The sequence below is a fragment of the Lactuca virosa genome, chromosome 9, assembly GCF_052849685.1.
Source record: "Lactuca virosa cultivar CGN04683 chromosome 9, Lactuca_virosa_CGN04683_v6, whole genome shotgun sequence".
Lineage (NCBI taxonomy): Eukaryota > Viridiplantae > Streptophyta > Magnoliopsida > Asterales > Asteraceae > Lactuca > Lactuca virosa.
The window spans coordinates 303109731-303135725 of NC_136434.1; the positions used below are offsets into that span (position 1 = coordinate 303109731).

A 25995-nucleotide genomic window follows, 5' to 3' on the forward strand; every position below is an offset into this window, starting at 1 on the left:
AGAACAACACAACAACATACTATAATTGTTTAAAGTACAATACTATAATTGAAAAAAAAAACAAAAAATGTTATAAATAAAAAAAATATAAAAAGGTACAATAGTAAGAAATTTTTTTTTATGGATATACCAAATTATTAATTTTTCTTTATTTAATATTTTATTCATTAAAAACTAATTGCTAAACATATTAAAAGAAACAAACAATTTTTTTTTCAATAATCATGGGTATATTTGTACATCTACTATAAATAAAACAAACGTGTGGAAAACATTGATTCGTTGGAACTTTGACCCTTTTATTTAATGCTTACAACTTTTGCCTATATAAACTACAAGTAATTGTAATTAAAATTAATTAAAAAAACGCATAAATAAAAAATTTTAATTTTAATTTTTTTATTTTTTAATTTTTAGTTTTTTTATTTTTTTTAATTGTAAAAACAATGTGGATTGTAAATAAAACAATGCTAATTCTGTATACTAAACTCTAAACCCAAAATTATGTTTCAGTAACATCATGTCTATTGATAAAAGCTGGACTACTAATCCATATCGAAACCATCCTGAGTTCCAAGCAGGACTCAAAGCTTTTATCGAGAAGTCCAAGTCACACCTTGATAGTAATGGTAAAATCAGATGTGCGTGTGAAAAATGTGATAACCGTTACTTCAAGTACCCGACTGCAGTGAAACGCCATATATTTATAAATGGTTTCAGTAAGTCGTACAAAATTTGGATCTATCATGGTGAATCTTTTATTCCTCCAGTCGTCTTGCCAAGTAACGAAATGGCCGATTTAATCGACGATGTGATGTGGGAGTCGAGAGAAAATGATACCAACCTTGATGAAGGAACCTCAAATACAAGGGGTAGCGATGTGGATGATGATTTTGCACAGTTGTTGGAAGAAGTGGAAACTAAATTGTATCCTGGTTGCATCTTTTCTTCCCTTGAGTTTCTAGCAAAGTTAATGCATATCAAGGTGAACAACAAATGGACTGATAGTTCATTTGATCAACTCCTTGAGTTGTTGCAATTAGCATTTCCCAAAGGCAACAAGGTTCCCATTTCACATTATCTATCCAAAAAGAAACTGAAGTCTATTGGTCTGGGGTATGAGTCAGTACATGTGTGCAAAAACGATTGTTGTCTCTTTTGGAAAGAACACGATTCATTGCAAGTTTGTCCCGTTTGTAAAGAGAGCCGATGGATTGATAAAAACACCAAGGGTAAGAAAGTAGATCATAAGGTGTTACGGTACTTTCCTGTGACCCCTAGACTACGACATTTATATTGTTCGAGGCACACTGCCAAAAATATGATTTGGCATAGTACCGGACATTCAGAAGATGGTGTGATGTGTCATCCTGTTAATGGGGAACATTGGCAAGATTTTGATAAAAAAAAAATACCCCGACTTCTCGAGTGAACCCTGTAACATACGCCTAGGTCTTTCAGATGACGGTTTCAATCCATTTGGAAACATGTGTAATCCACATATCACATGGCCGGTCATACTCACCACATACAATATGCCAGCCTGGCTTTGTATGAAAGAGTCATCATTCTTGTTGACTTTGTTGATTCCCGACCCGAAAGTTCCTGGTAAGGATATGGATGTTTTCCTTAGGCCATTGGTGGAAGAGCTTAAACATTTGTGGAACTCAGGCGTACGTATTAATGATGCGGCGACAAACACATTCTTCACGATGAGAGCTATGTTGTTGTGGACAATAAACGACTGGCCAGGTCATAGTAGTCTATCAGGTTGGAGTGGGCAAGGGTATAGAGCCTGTTCTACTTGCAATGAAGACAGTCCTTCGTACCGTGCAACAAACAAAGTCGTATATATCGGTCATCTTCATTTCATAGATGCTAATGATCCATTAAGAAAGCGGTTGGACTTTAACGGGATGGAAGAGACAAGATCCGCTCCGAGACACTTTAGTAATGACGACATACAAGAGCAACTAGGTCGTCTACTAACTCGTAAACCAGGTAAACATCCTGAGCATGGAGGTGGGGAGCCAAAGCGGCAAGATTACGAGTTGAACTGGTCGAAACAAAGCATTTTCTTCGAACTCGAGTATTGGTATTCTCTACATTTGAAACACAACATAGATCTCATGCATATCCATAAAAATGTGGACGAGAGTTTGTTAGGTACTCTTCTAATGAACGATAAAAGTAAAGACACATCAAATGCACGAGAGGACTTGATAATTCTAAACATTCGGAGAAATGAATGGTTGCAAAAAAATGGTGACAAGTTTCATAGACCCCATGCAAGGTACTCTTTCATGAAATCTAGTTGACAACTCTTTTGTCAATTTATAAAAGATGTTAAACTGTTGGATAGGTTTGGTTCTAACATCAGTAAGAAAGTGAACGATACCAATACTAACATTATTGGGTTGAAAGCGCATGACCACCACATTCTTATGCAACGGTTGATACCGATTGGAGTAAGAGGGTTGTTAGACAAAGACACTTATACACCTATTATAGACCTTTGTACGTTTTTCAAGCAACTTTGTTCCAGAACATTGAAGGTGGAGGATATGAGGAAAGCAAAAGTAGACATTATTGCAATCTTGTGCAAGTTAGAATTGATTTATCCTCCAGCGTTTTTTGACATTATGGTTCATTTACTTTTGCATTTACCTGATGAAGCAATTGCCGGAGGTCTGGTATGTATGAGATGGATGTATCCCTTCGAAAGGTATATGAAAAAACTAAAAAACTATGTCAGAAACAAGGCGAGGCCGGAAGGTTCTATAGTTGAGGGTTATGTTGCTGAAGAAGCTTTTTCATTTTGTTCGATGTACCTTCGAGATGTAAAGAATCAATTCAATCGTCCGGAAAGAAATGAAGATGTTGTCATTGAAAAAACAAAGTTTTGGATGTTTGAGTCTAAATGTCGACCAACCAGCACAACTCAAATCAAAACTCTTAATTTAACGGAAATGCGTAAAATGGAATGGTTTGTATTGAATAGCTGTGAAGAAGTCACACAGTATATCAAGTAACTAATCTTATCTCTAACTTTCATCCTTAATTTTTTTTAATCTTTTTAAATCTATATATTTTGGTCATCAACATAGGAAATTCAAATCTGAACATCCCCAAAGTGATGAAAAGAGAGAATTTCGTAATTGGTTTCTTGAAAAGGTAATATAAATTAATAAACAAATTTGTTTCATTGATCTAACGAATACATAATACATATTACTTTATAATTGCTAGGTTCATCAAATGAAAATAGAAAACTCTCCAGAATTCCACAAAGAGTTGTCGGCTCTTGCAATGGGTCTGCAAATGAATCCTTATTCTTCCACCGCATGCATAGTCAACGATGTTAGGTTTATGGTACTTAGTCGTGACGCACAACGCACAACACAAAAATCTTGGGTTTTAGCGGTGGGTGAGAAAGGCAAGAAATATTATGGCCAGTTAGAAGAGATTATAGAGTTGAGGTATACACATGATTATTCAAGTGTACTATTTCGTTGCAAGTGGTTTGATACTCGAACATGAGTTATTTCTAGTGATAATTTCACAAGTATCGACACACGACGCGAAGCATACAAAGATGATCAACTCATATATGCTTCACAAGCCAAACAAGTGTTCTACATCAGAGAGCCAAACAATAACCATCGGTGTGTTGTCGAGCATGTTAATCATCGAAGTATTTGGGATCTACCATCGAACGATGATCGTGTCCAAAATGTTGACAATGGCTCACACGAAAATGTAGATAATGTCGATGTACTTCAAAATATCTCTTCATCCGATGCTCCACTTTTTATCGATTTTAGCATGTACTTTCAAAACATTCCTAGAGTCATTGTTGATGTAGAAAGTGCAACTGAAGTTCCTCCGCCAACTGGTAGAGTCAATGATGTTTCTAATTGCCAGACTGATTACGATGAGACCAAATCTGATTATGATACCGAAGAAGACACTTAAGGATATGAGGAAGATTCTAATTAGAATAGTTCTTATGTAACACGTGTTTGTAATATGAACTTTATTTGGATTTCTATTTTAAATATAAATGTTTATTCCTATGTAAATGTTTATTTCTATGTAATGTGTATTTGTAATAAAAATTGTATTTGTATATCTTATAATTTTTCAGGAAATGATGTCAATATGGATTTTGTTTGTGTATACCATGGCTGCTGTTATGGGTCGTGGACACGAGGGTGATGGAGCTGAGGACCCACCTCTCCCAGGTGGTAGAAGTGCTGGTCATCACGAGCAGGACCGTAAGTCTTATTATGAATTTTTATTTACTATTTTTATTCAGTTATTATAAATTAAATACCGTTTCTAATAATTTTTAGTTACTTTTGTAGTTGAGCAACGTGCACGTAGGAAAGTTCGAGGTAAAGCCAAAAATATAAAGCTTGAAAGAGCGATCTTACGGAATCGGGGTAAACCAATTAGCATGGAATATGACAGGGATATAACATTTGATCCCGTAGGAGAGCCGAAAGACATGTTTTCACGAGAAGTTGGAAAAAAAATGTGGCAAATGGTCCCTTTTGATAAATGGACTTGGAAAAAAGTTTCCCCTGCAATAAAGGACACCGTATTACAACATTTAGGGGTAATTATTTATTTAAAAATATTTTATATGGTTAACTATAACTGGTTTTTACTTGGTTAACTTTTTTTTGTAGACAAAGTTTGATTTGGATCAGATGTATCAGGATGTACAAGCTAATATGTTGACAGAGAGTTTTCAAGCAGCTTTGTTAAAAGGTTATCGAGAACGTAAAGCTGACGCAAAAGAATATTTTATGTTAGTCGGAGGGTATGAAGATATCCCGAGAGCATTAGCCAACCTCCAGAGGGTATGGAAGTTGATAACTGGAAGAAAGCAGTTGAGTATTTCCAAAGGGACGAACACAGAATTGCTTCAGACAGGAACAAAAAAGTCTATGAAAAGCAAACAAATGTGAATCGTGGGGGGTCGAGCTCGTATAGCAGTATAAGAAGGTAACGTACGATACATGTAATTATTTATTTAAAATATTATCTAATTTTTAAAGTTAAACAGAACCTTAAGAGAGTGGAAACATTTCGCAAAGCTCATACCGATATGGATGGTGTATTTGTTACTGCTGAGGCGGAACAACAATATATAAGTATTTAATTATAATTTTATCATATAATTAAATGTTTATTTATACTTAATTGTTACGCACTTTTGGGAGTTACAGAATCGGTTAGTAGAAGAGCTCTTAGAACAAACCCAAGGTGAAAGTGAGTTAACACCCGCTCAAGAAAGAGCTGCTTTTGAGAAAGTATTAGGAGGGCGACGTGGTCATATCAGAGGCATCGGTCGTAAACCTTCTGCTCTCCCGCCGATTTCGCAACCATCGCAACCATCACCACAACCATCACAACCATCACAGGTAAAACAATCTACTTTAGTTTTTGGTGGTGATTATTTGCAAAAAGCTTTGGTAATTAGGATTTTGTCCCAAGTGCAAGAAATAGCAATGTACTTTGGTTTTTTGTCTTAGTTTAAAAATAGCAATCTACTTTTGCATCATAAAATGCATGTTAATTTGGTAATTTTGGTTTTGTGGTGATTATTTGCTAAAAGCATTGATAAATGAGTTTTTGTCCCAAGTGCAAGAAATAACAATGTACTTTGGTTTTTTGTCTTAGTTTTAAAAATAGCAGTCTACTTCGGCATCATAAAATGCATGTTGATTTGGTAATTTTGGTTTTGTGGTGATTATTTGCTAAAAACTTTGGTAATTAGGTTTTTGTCCCAAGTGCAAAAAATAACAACGTACTTTGGTTTTTTGTCTTAGTTTAAAAATAACAATATACTTTAGCATCATAAAATGCATGTTGATTTCGTAATTTTGGTTTTGTGGTGATTATTTGCTAAAAACTTTGGTAATTAGGTTTTTGTCCCAAATGCAAAAAATAACAACGTACTTTGGTTTTTTGTCTTACTTTAAAAATAGCAATCTACTTTAGCATCATAAAATGCATGTTGCTTTGGTAATTTTGGTTTGTGGTGATTGTTTGCTAAAAACTTTGGTAATTGGGTTTTTGTCCAAAGTGCAAGAAATAGCAATGTACTTTGGCTTTTTGTCTTAATTTAAAAATAACAATGTACTTTGATAGTTTTTGTTTATGTTTGATAATTTAACTTATAAGTTTATATATGTTGTTATTAATTATGTAGTTGGAAAATCTTCGTGCAATGCTCAACGACCCGACATGTAGGGATGAGTTTTATTCGTTTTTTCAATCCCAAAATAATCGAGGAAACGATGGGAACGAAGATGATGGTATGTAGGGATGAGTTTTATTTGCATATTACACTTGTTGTCACGCTTTGCTACTTGTTAGATTGTAAAAGTTTTGGTTGTTTTCTGTAATTACCGGCGACACTATTACCGGCGACATTATTAATTTTTATATTTAATCGGATGTTATGTAATTACCGGGCGACACTATTATCAGCAACATTATTACTTTTTATATTTAATCGGATGTGCATGTGATTACTGGCGACACTATTACTTTTGATATTTAATCAGATGTTTGTTTTGTAATTAGCGTCGACACTATTATTTTTGATATTTAATCGAATGTTGTTACGTAATTATTGGCGACATTATTACCGGCAACCAAAATAGTTGATTAAAAAAAATAAAAAAATGAAAATTGTTATTACCAACGACATTATCATTACCGACGACATCATCATTAGCGGCGACGACACTCTTTACCGGCGACAAGCTCATTAGCGGCGACAATTCTCATTATATAGCGACAAGTTGATCAATAACGACGAAGAAGTAGCGGCGACTTATTACCGACGACGTGTCGCTGCTATTACTATTACCGGTGACAATTTGACTTTTTAGCGACGATTTTTGTCGCCGCTAATTATCTTTTTCCTTGTACTGCACTGACGGCTACATTTTCTTATTTTTTTTTTCTCGGACACTTTTGAATTTTTTAAAAAACATAAAGGGATTTCAAGTAAACTTTGGAAATTTTGGGCGTTTATGTGTAATTTTTTTTTTGCCATCGGTGCGTGCGTCCCACTCCCAAAGCATTGCATCTCCACTACATACAACCACATTTTTCACGCACAATCTTGCAATCTAGCATGATATGACAATGGGTCGAATCAGTGGCGGTCCTGCAGTGGGAGCAATTGCCCCCACAACAAAAAAAATTCATTAAAAACTAGGTTTTTTAAAAAATATATATATTTTAACCCTTCAAAATTATATATTTTTACTCATCAAAAAAATTTGCCCCCTTTAAAAAGTTATAAATTTTTTTTGCCTCCTCTTCGGAAAATTCTTGGGTCCGCCCCTGGTCCAATAGACTCGAAAAAATTTAATAAAAACCAGTAAATTCATCAAACTTGGGCCAGGAAAGCTGGCTGAATGGACTGGACGGACAGCGACGCTTGAACACACATGTTTATGATATTTCGAAATGAATCTACAGTTACTTATTATTATACGTGTTTCTTGTAAATGAATCGTGTCGTCAAGTAACACCGTGCAGTTCTCTTTGCAACATTATTTATTTGGGGAAAATATAAAGCCATATACAAGGCTGAAAATTTCCATCAGATTTTAATAAAATATATATGTACAACAACATATCAACCGTCCAAAATGTAGAAAATATATAAAAAAGGAAAATATACATAATAATCAAGAGTGCAGGTGGGATTAGTCTTCCATTGCAACTCCATAAGCAAACTTTCTTCCTTGCTAATCTGCTCGATTTCTTGTGTCTTCTTCTTCTTCTTCTTCTTCTTCTTCTTCTTCTTCTTCTTCAAAGATATGGACAACCTGTATGTCTATGTGGGGATTATTGGTACATTATTTCTTTTTAATCTTTGATAATTCAACATGTACACATACCAGCAAATTAACGTACAATGGTTTCTTTTTGCAGGCAACATCATCTCTGTTTTGATGTTTCTCTCCCCAGTGTAAGTATATAATGTGTTGTCCGGCTTAGAATATCTCATCCCATTAATTCCTTTTAGTCGTCAAATGAAAATGGTGATGTGTTGGTGCAGGAAGACGTTTTGGAGAATAGTGCAGAAAGGATCAACAGAAGAGTTTCAGAGCCTTCCCTACATTTGCACTTTGCTGAATTCAAGTTTATGGACATATTATGGAATCACGAAACCAGGAAGTTATCTGGTCGCAACTGTTAATGGTTTTGGCATTGTTGTAGAGATTCTTTATATTTCCTTGTTCCTCATTTATGCATCTCCAGCAACGAGGGTAAGTGTGTAACGTAATTAATCATTATATGTGTTTATATGTGTTATTATGATTGATGTGAGTATATATTAATTATGAGAATATGATCATTCAGGCAAAAACGGCGAAGCTAGCTGGGATTGTGGATGTGGTTGCCTTTGCGGTGGCTGTTTTGGTTACTCAGTTGTTGATGGAAGGAGACTTGAGGATTGATGTGATAGGTTTGTTGGGTGCTGGCCTTAATATTGTCATGTATGCTTCTCCTCTCTCAACTATGGTAAGTGGATCTCGATCCAACCCTATACAAAAATATAAAAAAAATACATGATGACTTTTTAGTATTATTATTTTTTTCCATTTTTAATAAATATTGAAAAAAAAGACTTAAAAATATTATTACTATTCTAATAATAAAGAAATATAGCTGTTGTTATTTAAAAAACAGACAACAAAAATGTATACTTTTGGACTTTGGTTATTACTTAGTTCTAGATAATACCTAGTGAAAACTTGTTACAATGGAAATGATAAATTTTTTACATTAATTACATGGATAATTTTCTTTTAATTTGCTGTTGTGGGTGGATAGAGTTGACAATGTCTACATATTTATAGAAAAAATTAGTCGATTTCGAATTATACTTTATCGTCAATCGTAATGTTCCATTAATTTATTTTAATAACGAATATTATATATAGTCAAACCTCTTTATTCAATGAGTTTGTGATTGTTTAATAATGCAGAGATTAGTGGTGACAACTAAAAGTGTTAAGTATATGCCATTTCTTCTTTCCCTCTTCCTCTTTCTCAATGGTGGGGTGTGGACTTTGTACGCGTTTCTTGTAAACGACTGGTTCCTCGGAGTATGCTCTCTCTCTCTCTCTCTCTCTCTCTCTCTCTCTCTCTCTCTCTCTCTCTCTCTCTCTCTCTCTCTCTCATTTGTTTTTATTTAATCAAGCAGTTGATGCATGAATTATAATAACTAATCAAATAATATATATCATTCAGCCATAGGCCCAGAGCCAGAGGAAGTTTTGTTATCTAACGTGACGAATAATATTAAGTATATATATAGATATGAGGCTTGAATAAAGCCATCTGATGATAAGGTCAACTTTTGTGGCACCTACTCACACATTTTGAAAAAAAATCTTTGGAGTGTCCCAGTTGTGATATGCTGCATGCTTTTCTTTCCACAATAAGACACCTCCTTGATAAGTATCAAGTAATCAAATAATATCATTTGGTACAACTTTTTTTCTTATTATATACGGTCTATCCATTACATTTTCTCAAACTAGTAAAATCGATACAAGCATCTTAAAATCAGAATTCAATGGATGTCACTATTTATGAAAGAAAAAAACAAGTATCATTTTAACATATATACAACGTCAACTCAAACTAGCGTGTTCGACAAAACTAGTTGTTAGCGGATAGCGGATAGCTGATATCTAGTAGCGTTTTCTTAACTGCTAAGTGATATAACTTTTAGATTTTAAGCGTTTTGTTTAAACTAAACGCTAAAAGTCTATAGTATCAAATGAGACATTTTGTTCAAAACATAGCATTTTGTCAAATGCTAGAAACTCCCAAACGCTTTGTGTCAAACACACCCTAAGTGAGAAGTGCATTACTTGTAAGTGCAACAATTTGATATTTCATCGTCTCACTTGAATTAATACTTCATAAGCACTCACAATACAAACACTGTACTTGCTTTTATCTTTGATTGAGATTAAACGAAATATTCCAAACTTAAGATCAAGGTAAACTGAAAATAACTTGAGAGGGTGGGAGTCACAAGTTGATGGTTGGATCGGGCATCATAATGAAAAAATCAAAGACCTTAAGCGTATTAATGCGTCAACATTTTTTTCACAAACTTTCTATGTGCGTTGGAAGTGTGAGACCAGTAGAAGTTGTTCTAAATTTAGTGGATGCTTGTAGACGTCTACGTAGCAAAGAAAGTCAATAAATCTAGGAAAAAGTTCAGTTCTGTTAATTATATCTTTGAATAGGTGATCTTTATGGGCATGCCAAACCGTTTTTTCAATATGAAGATTAGATCGATCCATTTAAGATGAAGCGGGTCATGGACGTTAGGGTTTCGTTAGATCTAGATACTGAAACATGAAAAAGAAGGATGGGCTACCACGAAACTCAACCATTAATTCTACAGACACTAGTTGATGTTCTTTCATAATGTGTGAATGGTGGGAAGTTGTTAAATATGATGGAGAATGGGAGGTTAAAGGAAGTGAAAAGGATTTTGTTCATTCCATGGTCAATCACTCAATCTTAATTCAAAAGTGCATAACTTTGTTATCCACGACCTCATTCCACACAAGTGGGAGAAGCGAAGGCTATCCACTACATAAAGAAATTAGAAGTATTCATTGACATGTCTATTAAGTACGTTTTAGATTGGTGGATGTTGATTTCCTTACCACTATCTTTGAATAAAGAAGCTTTCATAACAAGTGGTGGAACCTAATCTTGGATCTCCAAGATAGTTCCATGGTCTGAAGATGTCATGATTGAGGATCACATTGCTTGGGTAGACATTAAAATTGTTGGTTAGGAGGGGATTAGTATGTTGATGGTGGAGAACATGATTCCTTATGGATCATGTATGATCACTTTCCGAGTTGATATTTCCACCCTATGTCTGGAATACGGGAAATACAATCTAGGATAATCCAAAAGGACACTCATGAATCTGGGCACAGAAACGTAAGCCAAATTACCATAAAATTATGAGATTGTTTCATATATATATATATATATATATATATATATATATATATATATATATATATATATATATATATATAGAGAGAGAGAGAGAGAGAGAGAGAGAGCTCTGAAGGGTTCTGATCACGGCTCATTAGAAGGGTCATATTTATGCTTTAACAGATTAGGGTTTCTATCTTCTAAATTAGTTAGCAGAATCATGAATTTAATGGCTTAATCAAGAGGGACCACCACCAGGGGATCTGCCCCTTAGACCCCACTAGGGGTGCTGCCCCCAGGACCCTGCAAGGTGGCGCGACCCCCTTGAACCCCCGTCATTCTGTCGTACCAGCTTATAATTCGATCTTATATATGCATGTATTCCACATTCATCGAAAATATAATATAGAGTACAAATAATAAGCCCATAACTCAAATTTTAGTTCCAATTACCTAAAATGTCTAATAACACTAAATCACCAACAAAAAGCTCTATATGAGTATTTGGAACCCATACTCATTTATTCTTATTGTGAAGGAACGGGGAAACATTTTGGTGACATAAACTTGTGCAATGGATAAAAGAAGTCGTTTACTAGGAAGAGTTTACACTAAAATGATATGTAAATAAATTTGGTGATTTTTTAATGTTTCTTATGGTTGATAAGGAAAAGAGTTAAAATCACAAGAATTAAGGAAGTAGTGTGGGAAAAGGTGATCGAAGATGAAAAGGTACATGTAATACAACATTCAAAGATGAATGATCATATATGGTCTTATCGGAAATTCAATTACAATTATGATGACCATCTTAGGGATAGGAAGATGAAGAATTCCAGAAAATGTTGCTCAAAATTTATAAAATTTAATAAACTCAAATCATGTCAAGTCCTAAAGTGATCATTTTCGGTAAGAAATATCGATATGGTTGGTGGCTCAATCATAGGATACTTTTCCCGAAATATGCTAAAAAAATTGAAGGAGTTAAAAATATGCATATATTGTTGGAGGGAGTGGTGCCACAGAAACCAAACTTCCTCATATGCCACGTAGACGCCACAAAGACTCCATGTCAACTTTACCACAAAAAGTGTGGTTATTTTCCACACACTAGGTGTGGTGTACTAAAAAAAGAAGGAAGAAGAAAAGAGGGAAAAAAGAGAGTCTGTAGAAGAAAGAGGAGTGAAATAGATAGATAGATAGATAAATATATATATATATATATATATATATATATATATATATATATATATATATATATATATATATATATATATATATATATATATATATAGAGAGAGAGAGAGAGAGAGAGAGCGGCTAGATATTACTGCGTGCAGCCAAACCACATCCCAAGTCGCACATTGGATGTTGTGTTCCTTTTTGACAATGTGGCAAAACTATGGTAGAACTGCTGCCACTCCATTTAGTCTAATTCTTATTATTTAAAACGTAAGTGAATTAAAAAAATAAAGAAGGATTAGGTAAGTTGTTTGTGTGATGAAAATCTAACTGGGTTCATGGGTATGCAAAAGACATGGGAGAGTTGTTTTGATGTGTTTGATAGGTTCTTAGGTCATCAGTAATAGTCTCCACGAAAATGGTTGTAGAGAGCTTCTAGATTAGCCACCACGAGCCACCATAAAACCATGGAGTACTCTCCACGGTTAATAAGAGACGAACACACACACACACACATAGAGAAAAAGAGGGAGGGAGAAGAAGAAGGTTGAGGCCTGAGAGAGAAGAAGAATCGTGGTCCTCTACTGTCCTCACCACAAATCAACATGATCACGCCCGGCCACGAAGGTCCGGGCTGGTGTGCATGGACAACATTCGTGGCCACGTAGACCACAAACCCCTTCATTGAAGGTATTGTTGATGGCCTTATAGGGATCATTCTATTGCTTCCAACTTGAAGGATGACTTAAAAATATTGCTTTTCATGTGAAAGTATTTAAACAATAATCCTTCAATGATATAAGAATTTAAAATTAATTTTTGCCCAATTAAGATGTACAAAAACCTGTTTGGAATTAGAAGATTTCAACGATGTGATTGTCAACTTTAGGGAATGAGGATACGCGAGTCCAAAACTTGATCACATTGTATTCCTAAAAAAATAAAATACAAAGATGAAAAAATGGTCTTGACTATGATGAAAAAGAAACAAGCTAGAGACAACATAGCTCAAATCATTAAAATCTAAGGTCATCCACATCAATGTAATGTCATTCATCTTTCAAACATGTCACATTAGTTTTTTATAATTACTTCTACATCATTACAATGCTACTCATCTTTTAAAAGTAGTCACACTATCGTATCAACAACTACTTTATATATTTTAACATATATTTTAAATATTTAAACATTAATAATTACTCAATAATAAATACATATAAATTTAATTATATATAATTAAAATAATATTTTAATATATAAAATAACAAAATAATATTAAATATTAAATTTATTTTTCTTTATTAAATATTCAAATATTAAGATGTTACAAAAGAATGAATCATAAAACAAATAATACAATATTAATCTTCATTTTCTTCGCCTCCAAATCTCTTCAATCAAATCTAGTTGTAGTTGATAATTTTTGGATTTGTTACATATTTTTGCATTACCCCAAAGATAAATGTCATATGTGGGAAATTAATATAAATTGATTCATCAACATTGTTAAAACGACAAAAACAAATAATATGTAATGCAACTCGATATGTTATTAAAGAGGAAAAAATGTTATTTTTACGTATTTTATTGACTACGTTTAAATCAAATCATCGTATTCCTTCTAATTTAATATGTTTATAATTATATTCTTTTTAAGGAAGTCATAGTTAATAATATTTGTTAATCAAATAATAATTAAATTTATAATTAAAGTTAAGTGTATTAAACATATAAAAGAACACAAAAGAAAACCAAAACTGGAAAACAAATAAACAATGCTTATTATTATTATTATTATTATTATATATATATATATATATATATATATATATATATATATATATATATATATATATATATATATATATATATTAAAGTTATAAAAGATTTTAACAGTAAAGTGGCATCTTTTTTGTCAATTTTGCTCCTCCAACTTACAACATTGACCCTTCATCTTTATGCTTTTGTTCACAAACAACCCTTTCACTTTGGTTTGAGTTTTTCATAACCCTCGTCTTTTATTATATATTATTAGTATTTAGTCTTTTGGCAGAAATGGTCCCTCATCATTATTATTATTATTGTTAGACAAAATTACACGATTGGTACCTGTGGTTTACCAGATTTAACATTCTCTTTTTGGTTTTAAATTAATGTTTTATTTATTAGAAAATACACACCCAATACCATAAACCCACCCACCATCTGCCATCACCACCACCACCACCACCAAAATTACATAAATGGTCCATATGGTTTACCCATGGTGACAAATTCAGTCCCTACTACCTGAAAAGACCAAATTACCCTCACATTAACGGACAAAAAGCAACCAACATGTTACTTTACTTTACAAAGCAATACCTTCCGACCCCGGCAACGCCGGATAATCTTTTCTAGTATATATATATATATATATATATATATATATATATATATTAAAATGTTAATATAATAAAAAGATCATCTTAAAATAGAAACATTATTTTAATATTAAGTATCATCTACAAGCCTTTCAAATATTGAAAGGAGTTAATCTATGTGGCTAACAAAATAAAATACGTGGCATTGCAAAAATTGTTGACAGCCGGCGATGTGGGTAGTCTAAGAACATTAGTGATATCGAAGTTAAAATTAATAATTGTAGGGCCTTGCATTATATGCGAGTGTAGTAAACAAAGAGGGTAAGATGCATTAAAATGAAAAAGCCCTAATGTATCAAACAACCCAAAAATCCGAATCACGAGAACAATATTAGTTCAAGTAGAATAGGACTAAGATATCAAACCACAATCAATCGTATGCAATGTAAAATACCAAGCAAAAAAAGTAAATCAAAAGAGACACATAGATTTACGTGGAAAACCCAAAACGGAAAAAACCACGGGCGGAAGAAGCCAAGAACCAATCCACTAAAATATTATAGTGTATATAGAGTTTGATCAAAGAGATTACAATGAGCTATAAATGATTTGGTGATAAAGGAGAAAAACCCTAGAAAATGTCGCTCAAGAAAAGAAGAAGAAGAATTCTTCAAAACTCTCTCCGTTTTGATAAAAAAATCATGCGTCCAGTGAGGTTAAAAGGCAAAGAGGTTTGACCAATTTGGCTAATTTGGTCCTTCAAGAATGGAGTAAATATATTTCAGAAACAAACCCATTTTAGACCTGAAGACAACCATTTTAGACTTGTTGCCCTTTTTAGACCTGATACACCTATTTTACACCTAGATTGATGGAAAGACAATATAGTCCTTGAACTAAGCAGAACTTGTCAATTTTGGAAGTCATATTTTCACAATCTCCACCTTGACTTCAAAATAGACAATGAAAACAACAACTTGTTCAACAATAACCCAAGAACATTAAACACCAACAACTCATCAAACTCCAAAACTTTATAAGAACCTGTAATCACCATTTAGAGAAAAAATGATTCCGAAAGATAATATACTTCCTCCACCACGAGCCCATCAGGCTCAATTGCGATCAGAAACACTCACCAAGTCCAAACATAATTTGAACTTGGCTATAGGAAGACTCTTAGTGAACATATCAACGGGATTATAATTTGTATCAATCTTTTCCATGTCACAATCACCTTTTTCAATGATATTTCGCACAAAATGGAAATGGATATCAATGTGCTTTGTTCGGTCTTGAAACATTTAATCTTTACTCAAGAAGATAACACTTTGATTGTCACAAAATACCGTGGTAACCTTTAATCTATCATCGAGTTCACTAAATAAACCCCTCAACCAGATGTCTTCCTTAATTGTTGTAATCGACACATACTCTTCCTCAGTAGATGACACATCAACTATAGAATGCAATTGGGCTTTCCAACTAATAGCACAACCATGCAAAGTAAACACATACCCTGTAATCGATCTTCATTTATCCAAGTCTTTTCCATAAACTGAATCAACATATCCAAGCACCCCATTGTTAGATTTACCCAAGTATAAACACATAGAAGACGTACCATGCAAATAACGAAAGATCTACTACACTGCTTTCCGATGATCTTTTCATGGGTTCGTCATATATCTACTAACCATGCAAACAACATAAGCCAAATCAGGGCGCGTGCAAATCATATCATACATCAAGGATCCGACAACACTAGAGTATGGTACGTGTGCCATATAAGCCATATCAGTCTCAGTAGTAGGACTAAAATGGGATGATAACTTGAAATGAGCTGCAAAAGGTGTGTTAACAGGTTTTGCTTCATGCATATTGAAGCGTCTTAGGATATTCCCAATGTAACTTTTCTGAGAAAGATGCAAGATCCTAGATTTCTTGTCACGCATAATTTCTATACCTAAAATCTTTTTGGCAGCTCCTAAGTCCTTCATTTCAAAATCAACTTTCAACTGGTCTTTCAATTTCTGAATCTCCTTCATATCTTTCGTTGTGATCAACATGTTATCCACGTAAAAGAGTAAGTAGATCATTGAACCATCATCGTTGTTTTTGTAATAAACACAGCTATCACGAGCGTACCTCTTGAACTCATTACTGGTCATGAACAAATCAAACCTCTAATACCATTGTCTAGGACACTTCTTGAGTCCATAAAGAGATTTATTTAATTTACATACATATTCCTCGTTGCCAGGAACTACAAAACCCTCAGGTTGTTGCATAAAAATCCCTTCCTCGAGCACACCATTTAAGAAAGTTGTAGTAACATCAAGTTGCTCTAATTCATAATCGTTAGAAACAACCAATCCCAACAATACATGAATAGAAGTATGTTTGACAAATAGGGAATAAATTTCAGTGTAATCAATGCTAGGAATCTGACTATAGCCTTTAGCTACTAACCGATCTTTGTACCTTGTTTTATCATCCGAGTGGACAGGTTCCTTGAGCGTGTAAACTCACTTGCATTTAATTGGTCTTTTGCCTTTCGGAATAGGAACTAAATCCTAAGTACCATTTCTTTGCAAGGACTCCATCTCATTTTGCATTGCAATCATCCATTCACTTGAGTCTTTAGACTTAATAGCTTCATTATAATTCATAGGCTCCATTCCAAACTTAATATCATCAGCAACAATAAAGGCATAAACAACAAGATCAACTTCAGCATACATCTTTAGAGGTACAACTACTCTTCTCGGTCTATCCATTGCAATGCATGGAGTAGTAGCTCGTGGTGGTGAAGAAGTTGACTCTTCAACAACAATGGGATCATCAGACGTGGAAGACTATTGATTTTCTATTAAGCTTTGAACAGAAGTGGAAGGTGAAATAGGAAGCTTCACCTCCAATTTGATCTTTCTCTTTACTTACTTCAGTTGATGCATGTAATGAACATGTACCATTTGAAGAGTCTCAATACTGGTTGAATCATACCAAACTCATCAAAACTAACATCTCTTGAGATAATGACTTTCTTCAGATCAAAGCTCTACAACTTGTGCCCTTTAACACCTAGATTGTACCCAAGAAAAACACATTTGATTGCTCTCGGTTCTAACTTCCCATTCTCAACTCGTGCATAAGTTGGACATCCAAAAGGTTTTAAATTTGTATAATCAGCAGGTTTCCCAGACCATAACTCAAACGGAGTTTTCTTATCAATTGCTCGTGACAGTGATCGGTTGATAACATAGCAAGCAGTCGAGGCAGCCACCGCCCAAAAGGACTTTGGCAATTTGGAATAGAAAGCATACACCAGACCTTCTCTATAGTGGCGCGATTCATTCTTTCAGCTACACCATTTTGTTGAGGTGTATGGACTACCGTGCGATGTCGAGTGACGTGTTCCTTTCGGAAGTAGGCATTAAAATCTTCTAAGCAAAACTCAAGTCCATTATATGTGCGAAGATACTTTACCACCAATCCTGATTGCTTTTCAACTTATACTTACCAGTTTCTAAAGGTAGAAAAAATGTCTCTCTAATGTTTCAAGAAGAAAGACCACACCTTCTTGGAGAAATCATCAATGATAGTGAGCATATAAACAACTTCACATTTTCGATGCAACTCTAACCGATCCCCACAAATCTGAGTGTACATAGTCAAAAGGTCCTTTCGTTGTACGAATACCACTCATAAATCTCACTCGTTTTGCCTTGCCATATACATAGTCTTCATAGAACTCTAGATCAACAATATTTTGTTCACTAAGTAATCCTCTTCGACATAATTCAGACATGCCTTGAAAACTCATGGCCGAGTTGAAGGTGCCAAAGATGGGACTGATCTGTATCAGAAAGAGACTTTGAAACAACAACAACAACATCACTCAAAATTGTTTGTCCATCAAGAAAGTATAGATCTGAGGTTTTGCACTTGGCTCTCAGTATGTTAGAACCATCTTTGAATACCTTGAGAACTTCACCTTTACCAGCAAACTTATATCCCTTTTTATCAAAGGAACTAAGAGATAACAAGTCTCTTATGAGGTCAGGAACATACCTAACTTGCCTAATGGTTTGATAAGCCCGTCAAACATACATATTCTGATTGAGTCATGTCCAACAACTGGACATGTAAAGTTGTTACCCATCAGAACATAGCCTTGGTTAACCTTTACAAAAGTGTAAAACCAACTTCTGTTGTGACACATATGAAAAGTACAACCACAATCGAGTATCTATTCACCACTGTAATCAAGTTTATCTGAATAAACTATGAGAATTTCTCCAATACAACCAGCCTCTGCTACATTGGCTTCACCCGAAGTGTTAGCTTGTTTGCCATTTTCTATTTCTTTCTCTTTATTCTTCAAATTGAAGCAGTCATCAATCGTATGTCCCTTCTTATGATAGTAATTACAAAACTTTCGTTTGCTTTTAGACTTGGATCTGGTCATGTTGGAAGATTGAGGATTTTTACCTCTATCTGTTGTTCTTCCTTGGGCATTTAAACCTTCAACTTTCGCATCACTTGAACCACCACCGATAATATGCTTCATATTCTCTTTTGAATCCAAAGCTGTAAAAACTTCATCTAAGACAAAAATGTCACGACTTTAGATGATAGTATCATGAAAATAGTTGTAGGATTCGGGTAACGACGACAACAAGAATAAAGCTAAATCATCAGCTTCATACTGAACATCCATATTCTCTAAGTTACTCACTAACTCTTTGAATGTGGATAAATGTTCAGCTAAAGAATCTCCTTCATTCATTTTAAGATTGAACAACCGCTGCTTTAAATGCAACTTGTTTGGTAGGCAATTCGTCATCAACAATTGCTCCATTTTTAACTATAAAGCATCCGCTGAAATTTCTTGCAAAATGTCATTTGACAAATGCAAACAAATCTAGGATTGAGCTTTTAAATCTTTTGTCTCTTTTTCTTCTTCCATACACGAAGCGGACTTCTTCTCGGAACCCAGAAGCACCTTGTGTAAATCCATCTGAATAAGAACATCTTTCATCTTAACTTGCCACATGGGAAATATGGTGTTTCGATCCAACAACAAAATATCGTACTTCATCGAAGACATGATCAATCACTTGATAAAATGATCCAAATAAACTAATATTAAAACCCAGAAGCTTTGATACATATTGTAATAAACAAAGAGGGTAAGAAACACTAAAATGAAAAAGCCCTAATGCATCAAACAACCCAGAAATCCAAATCACGAGAACAATATTAGTTCAAGCGGAATAGGACTAAGATATGAATCCACAATCATCACATGCAATGAAAAATACCAAGCACAAAGTAAATCAAAAGAGACACAGAGATTTACGTGGAAAACCCAAATCGGGAAAAACCACAGGCGGAGGAAGCCGATAACCAATCCACTAAAATATTTCAGTGTTTACAGAGCTTGATCAAAGAGACTACAATGAGCTATAATGAGTTTGTGATAAATGGGAAAACCCTATAAAATGTCGCTCAAGAAGAAGACGAAGAAGAAGAAGAAGAAGAAGAAGAAGTCTTCAAAACTCTCTCCCTTTTGATAAAAATCTTGCGTTCAATGAGGTTAAAAGGCAAAAAGGTTTGACCAATTTGGTCCTTCAAGAACGGAGTAAATACATTTCAGGAACAAGCCCCTTTTAGACCTGAAGACAACAATTTTAGATCTGGTGCCCTTTTTAGACCTGATACACCAATTTTAGATCTGGATTGTTGGAAAGACAATATAGTCCTTGAACTAAGCAAAAGTTGTCAATTTTAGAAATCATATTTCCACAGGAAGAATAGGAGATGTTGAACCTCCAAAGTACCTTGAAGCTTAGGAATCGTTGACTGCTGTGAATTTGCACAAAAAAAAATTGTATTCTCTGGCGACATAAAAACACCAAAATGTTCCATTAGTATGTGAACAAGAACTAAATACATAAAGCTATTAACGGAGTAGTGGTGGATGATGATTTGATCATGAAACCTAAGATATTGAAGTGTAGTTTAAGTTCAATGTTCAAGTCCCTTATGAAATTGGAATCGATGGTTTTCGACGCTTACATTTTAACAAACGAGATAAAGTTGGAAAGCATGGGCTTCGAAACATTACTTGGAATGAGTTTTTCATTGATTGTTTGAGAAATTCTGGCCTATCATGAAAGAATGTGTCACAGGGGATGTGAAAGAGTTTGAAAGTACAATTATCATCCGAAATGGCTGCAATGAGTAATTTATTGCTTCTCAGTCTACAATATCCTTTGACAACAACCAAGTATGATGGAATCGATCTTGTTAGTATTGTTTACAAAATAATATAGAAAAACTTGTGAAACATTTTTACACAAGTTATAGGTAATTTTTCAGTAAAATATAGAATGCTTTTGTTAAAGATTAGTAGTTGATTGATTTTTTCCTCATTTAAAATGAAATCTTCAATTTGGCTAAATATACATACAAGAAATGAATAATTTTTAAAATATATATAGAAAAGTATTATAAATCCCTTTCTTGTGATTATTTTCACAAATGTATGCTCTCCATAGGTTTCAATTATTATATTTTTCATGAATAAAAGAGTGTCCATGGTTGGCCGTATCCAGCGGCGGAACTAGAAAGTTTTGTTAGGGGTAGCACAATGATATTCTTGATAAATGATAATAAGTATTTTTTTTTTAAATATGATTGCATTAGATATATCAAACTAGTCCAAAAGTTTTATATTTTAAAGTTGACATCTTTGTTTATCTATTTTTCGAATACACTCCACCACTTTTATCATTAATACCATTGTCAACATCCAATTTTCTTTTAAAAAGATTTCCAATAAAACCCTACAAACAAAATAACTCATTAGCTAATTTTTTATTTTGATTTGAACAACCAACTTAAACTAAAATAAAAAACATTAAAAATCAATATAAACTAATTAATAAATGATGCCTATTTCATTTTGGAAAAACAGAAACCAAGCCAAATAAGCGATTAGCCTAGCCTAGCCGTGAGATATTAGGAAAAAGAAGCCTAGATGCAAAATAAGCTCTTTGTGTTGTCCATGTATTTTTTCCTTTGCAGAAATATTATATGCATTCCACCGCCAAGTGGGCTGTTCCATTAATTTAGTGGTCATTCATTAACCGGAAATAGTTTAGAGCTTTGAAGTTTTTACTTAAACTAGGAGCACTATTAAATTTATCAGTACATTATATGTATATATAATAAAAATCCAATTTTTAACATATGTAGAGAGAAATGAGGGGTAGTACGTGCTACCCCTGCCAACCAATTGGATCCGCCATTGGCCGTATCCTCGGTCCATATTAATATGTGTCCCATAGATATTTCATTTTCAAGAGAGGTCTATGCCAACTGCCAACGGGTATGTCCCATTTCTTATATTTATTATCTATAGAGGGGTTGAATATGGCTTTGTAAGATACAATGAAGAATGTATAATATAATATCTTCAATATTAGGGATGGACCCTCTATAAATTTACAATTTTTTTTTTTTTTTTTTTTTTTTTTTTTTTTTTTTGCTGGTGATGCTACTATGGTAGGTGAGTGGTCGACTGCCAAAATTTTGAATTAAGCTTGTATATCGGGGTGATTCCATATAGTTCCGAAATAAGGTGAATGATTAAAAAAGACCATTTTGGTATATGGATCAATGAAAGAGAGGTCGATACATGGCCAATCTTTTGAATTGTAAATCTTCCCAGTTGTCAAGTATCTTTTTGGGTAATCTAATTGGATATCAATTGCAAAGAGTTAGGAAATGGTAATTTTGGTGAATAATTTTTAGAAAGAAGCTATGACAGTGGAATGCAAAAAATCCCTTTAAATTTGGAGGCATAACAACTTGTCCACATTCATTATTGGAATGCTGGGGATATTTCTCTTCTCTATGTTAAAGTCCATAAAAGGTCCTTAAAGTTGTTAGAGAGAATTGGTTAGAAATTGTATTAGAGTGGGAGCATATGACATAAAACCGTAATATGGATTTCACGGAAGAAGGCCGTTATGGAAAAGTAGTGTGGATGCCATGTTATGGAAAGCCATTTCATACCCAAACGATCTATTCTATATAATTGGTTTGGAGATTCCTTATGGAAGGTAATTGTTGTGTTATTAAAGCAATCCATGACAATACAAGTTTTCTTAAGTGAGATAGTTAATTTTAATCGTGATTAAAAGAATAGTGTAGCTTATGTTTCCAACCTTAAAGAAATTAATATTAACATAAACATGTCATTTGAAAGAAAAAATGGTGATGAAAATAGGAACCACTTCTTTTTGCGTAAGTAAGGAATCAACGACTAAAGGATTGCTTCTCGAGAGAGTTTGGAAAGATGGTATATGGGTATGGAATTGGAAAATGCATTTTGATCAATGGAGGACTTAAGATGACCTGTAAACTATTCTCTAGATCTTCAATTAAAGACCCATCCCTTTCTAACATCGTAAATAGTTGGTAGTGAGTGTTTATATATGGACAACATTTCCACGGTTGTCTCACATAGAAATACCACATACAAAATCACTTTGATAGTTGAGCCTAAAAAATACGAAATGGAATAAGTGGATTCCACAATGTTTTAAAAACTGATTTTTTAGTTGAACCGGTATGGTGACCGGTTCACGGTTCAACCGGTTTAACCGGTTCGACCGCCGGGTGAACCGGTTTTTCTATTTTTCATGTCTTTTTCTATTTTCCTACACATACATTCCTATATAAATTATGAATTTGATGTTTACATGTTCAAACATTTAAAATACACATAATTTTTTTTTAAATGAATCCAAATACATTAAAATAACTATAATCATAAGTTTTAGTGTTTATATAAACCATATATGTCAAAAAGAAAATAAAATATAATACCGAAACGAAATATAGTTTTAGATAAATACAACCAAATCAAAAAACTTTATAACGTTAATGATATGTTTTTATCTAGAGAAAACTCAATAGATTTGAAAAAAAAATCACAAAAGTTTATTATATAAATGGTTTTTTTTCATGTGTTTTTATTCGGTTTAACCGGTTTATTTTGACCGGTTCAACCGGGTTTTTCTAAAAACCGGCCGATTCAATCCGGTTCAGAAATCAATGTAAAACCGGTGATAATTGAACCGCTCCCTCCCCCGGTTTCCGGTCCAACCGGTTCGATCCGCCGGTTCAAACCGATTTTTAAAACATTGGGATTCGTATTAAAGAAAATGTTCTCTCTCGGAGACTTGCATAAATAAGGGTAACTACTAATCATTCACAGCGAGAGGATCGATTGGTAATCACATATTTGTCTATGTTGGTAAAAAGTAAGTGGATTTGGGAGATCACATTTATGCCAAATGTGATGTTGCGTTTGACATTTAGAAGAAAATTTTCACATGGTGGAGATTTTCGATATCCTAGCCTTTTAACGCTAAAATGGTGTGCTCTTTAGAAGATTCGTACAACTTCATTCATATTTCTAAAATCTACTTGTATGGTGCAATTTAGACAATTTAGGTGGCTTTACAGTAGTTCCATAACGGTTTCATTTTCAATGATAATAAACTTAATTCTGAGTATTTGTTCGAGTTATCGAAGTCTAACGTGCTTGATTAAGTGTGGAGTAAGCAATGTTTTAAAAACCGGTTTGAACCGGCCGGTCGAACCGGTTGGACCGGGAACCGGAGGAAGGAGCGGTTCAATTATCACTGGTTTTACATTGATTTCTGAACCGGATTGAACCGGCCGGTTTTTAGAAAAACCCGGTTGAACCGGTCAAAATAAACCGGTTGAACAGGTTAAACCGAATAAAAACACATGAAAAAAAACCATTTATATAATAAACTTTGGTGATTTTTTTTCAAATCTATTGAGTTTTCTCTAGATAAAAACATATCATTAACGTTATAAAGTTTTTTGATTTGGTTGTATTCATCTAAAACTATATTTCGTTTCGGTATTATATTTTATTTTCTTTTTGACGTATATGGTTTATATAAACACTAAAACTTATGATTATAGTTATTTTAATGTATTTGGATTCATTAAAAAAAAAATTATGTGTATTTTAAATGTTTGAACATGTAAACATCAAATTCATAATTTATATAAGAATGTATGTATAGGAAAATAGAAAAAGACATGAAAAATAGAAAAACTGGTTCACCCGGCGGTCGAACCGGTTGAACCGTGAACCGGTCACCACACCGGTTCAACTAAAAAACCGGTTTTTAAAACATTGGGAGTAAGTGTATAAAGTATAAATTAGCTTCTTGCTTGCCCCTTAATCTACTTTTGTTAAAAAAAACTAAGTACTTGGTACACAAAATTTTTAACTAACGAATATAAGTTTATTAAAAAAATATGAACTTAGTGTTTTTCATCTTGAAAAGTGTACGTGACTTGGAACAGTAACTATCTTAAAACGAAATTTTCGTAACTTTTGATCAAATGTTTATGTCATAATTATTAGTAAGTTGGAGCTTTATCTAGTTGTGCATATCACTTCCATATTTTATTTGATTGGATTGTGGTCATATTGTTGTCTCGGTGTCTATATATGTTTGAATTGCTTTGCTTTGAATTTTAACAAATGTCAAGATGAATAAATCTTACATGGTCTCAAGGTTGTCTCAGTTAGTTGTTTTATTTTTATTACATAAATTGAAAGAATAATAGATTTTGTTGTATAAGTGATCAATTCCAAAAATAAAGCACTATATGTTTAACAATGTTACATCGTCAACATTAATATCAATATGTGAATTATCGTTGAAAAGATCTAATATGATAACTAATGAAACATTTCTATAAAATTATACAAAATACAAAATGTCTCTTATTTTGTTGATGTGGTTTTATCTATCATGCTCACTTTAACCATTTATTCGTTAGGTACCAAATGGGACTGGATTTTTTCTTGGATTTGCACAACTTGCAGTTTATTCAATTTACATGAATTCTTCTAAACCATCTAAGATTGTCATCGATGAGCTTCATGATGGAAGTCAACACCAACACCTCCTCCCATCTTCCACTTCCAATCTCACAGAGCCAATTTAATATATATTCTATGCATGGAAAATAAAAAAGGATTATATATATATATATATATATATATATATATATATATATATATATATATATATATATATATATATATATATATATATATATATATATATATATATATATATGGGATTGGGTTTGTAAAATATGTTTTTTAAAAGTGTTCTTTATTTTGTTACATAAGTAGGGAAAAACAATCATTGTAACTTTCAATATGTCCAAAAGAAATTTCATATGTACCCTCTAATTGCTTTGTGTACGTCCCAATATAAATGTAATAATGCTTGTGTACCTCCGATGATGTGACGATTTATATGAGCGAGGGGTACATATAGTAGCA

At 33.4% G+C, this 25995-nt stretch overlaps 2 protein-coding genes across 2 annotated transcripts; both read left to right on the forward strand.

Annotated features, from left to right (window-relative positions):
• Window positions 1-520: 520 nt before the first annotated feature.
• LOC145140686 (uncharacterized) lies at window positions 521-1432 on the forward strand. The gene has a single exon (XM_079074093.1). The coding sequence runs from the start codon at window positions 521-523 to the stop codon at window positions 1430-1432; it is 912 nt and encodes a 303-aa protein (XP_078930219.1).
• Window positions 1433-7681: 6249 nt separating this feature from the next.
• On the forward strand, window positions 7682-25711 carry LOC145137415 (bidirectional sugar transporter SWEET17-like). The gene is made up of 6 exons (XM_079071539.1): window positions 7682-7887; window positions 7969-8005; window positions 8096-8306; window positions 8401-8562; window positions 9030-9149; window positions 25482-25711. Exons 1-6 carry the CDS (start codon window positions 7854-7856, stop codon window positions 25647-25649), a joined length of 732 nt encoding a protein of 243 aa, XP_078927665.1. The 5' UTR covers window positions 7682-7853; the 3' UTR covers window positions 25650-25711.
• The last annotated feature ends 284 nt before the right edge of the window (window positions 25712-25995 follow it).

Excerpts from the sequence above, each read along its gene's own strand:
- LOC145140686 (XM_079074093.1), top strand. The coding sequence starts at position 521 with ATGTCTATTGATAAAAGCTGGACTACTAATCCATATCGAAACCATCCT.
- LOC145137415 (XM_079071539.1), top strand. The coding sequence starts at position 7,854 with ATGGACAACCTGTATGTCTATGTGGGGATTATTG. Across the intron at positions 8,006-8,095 it reads TTGATGTTTCTCTCCCCAGT|GAAGACGTTTTGGAGAATAG; the intron begins GTAAGTATATAA and ends GTGTTGGTGCAG. Across the intron at positions 8,307-8,400 it reads ATGCATCTCCAGCAACGAGG|GCAAAAACGGCGAAGCTAGC; the intron begins GTAAGTGTGTAA and ends ATGATCATTCAG.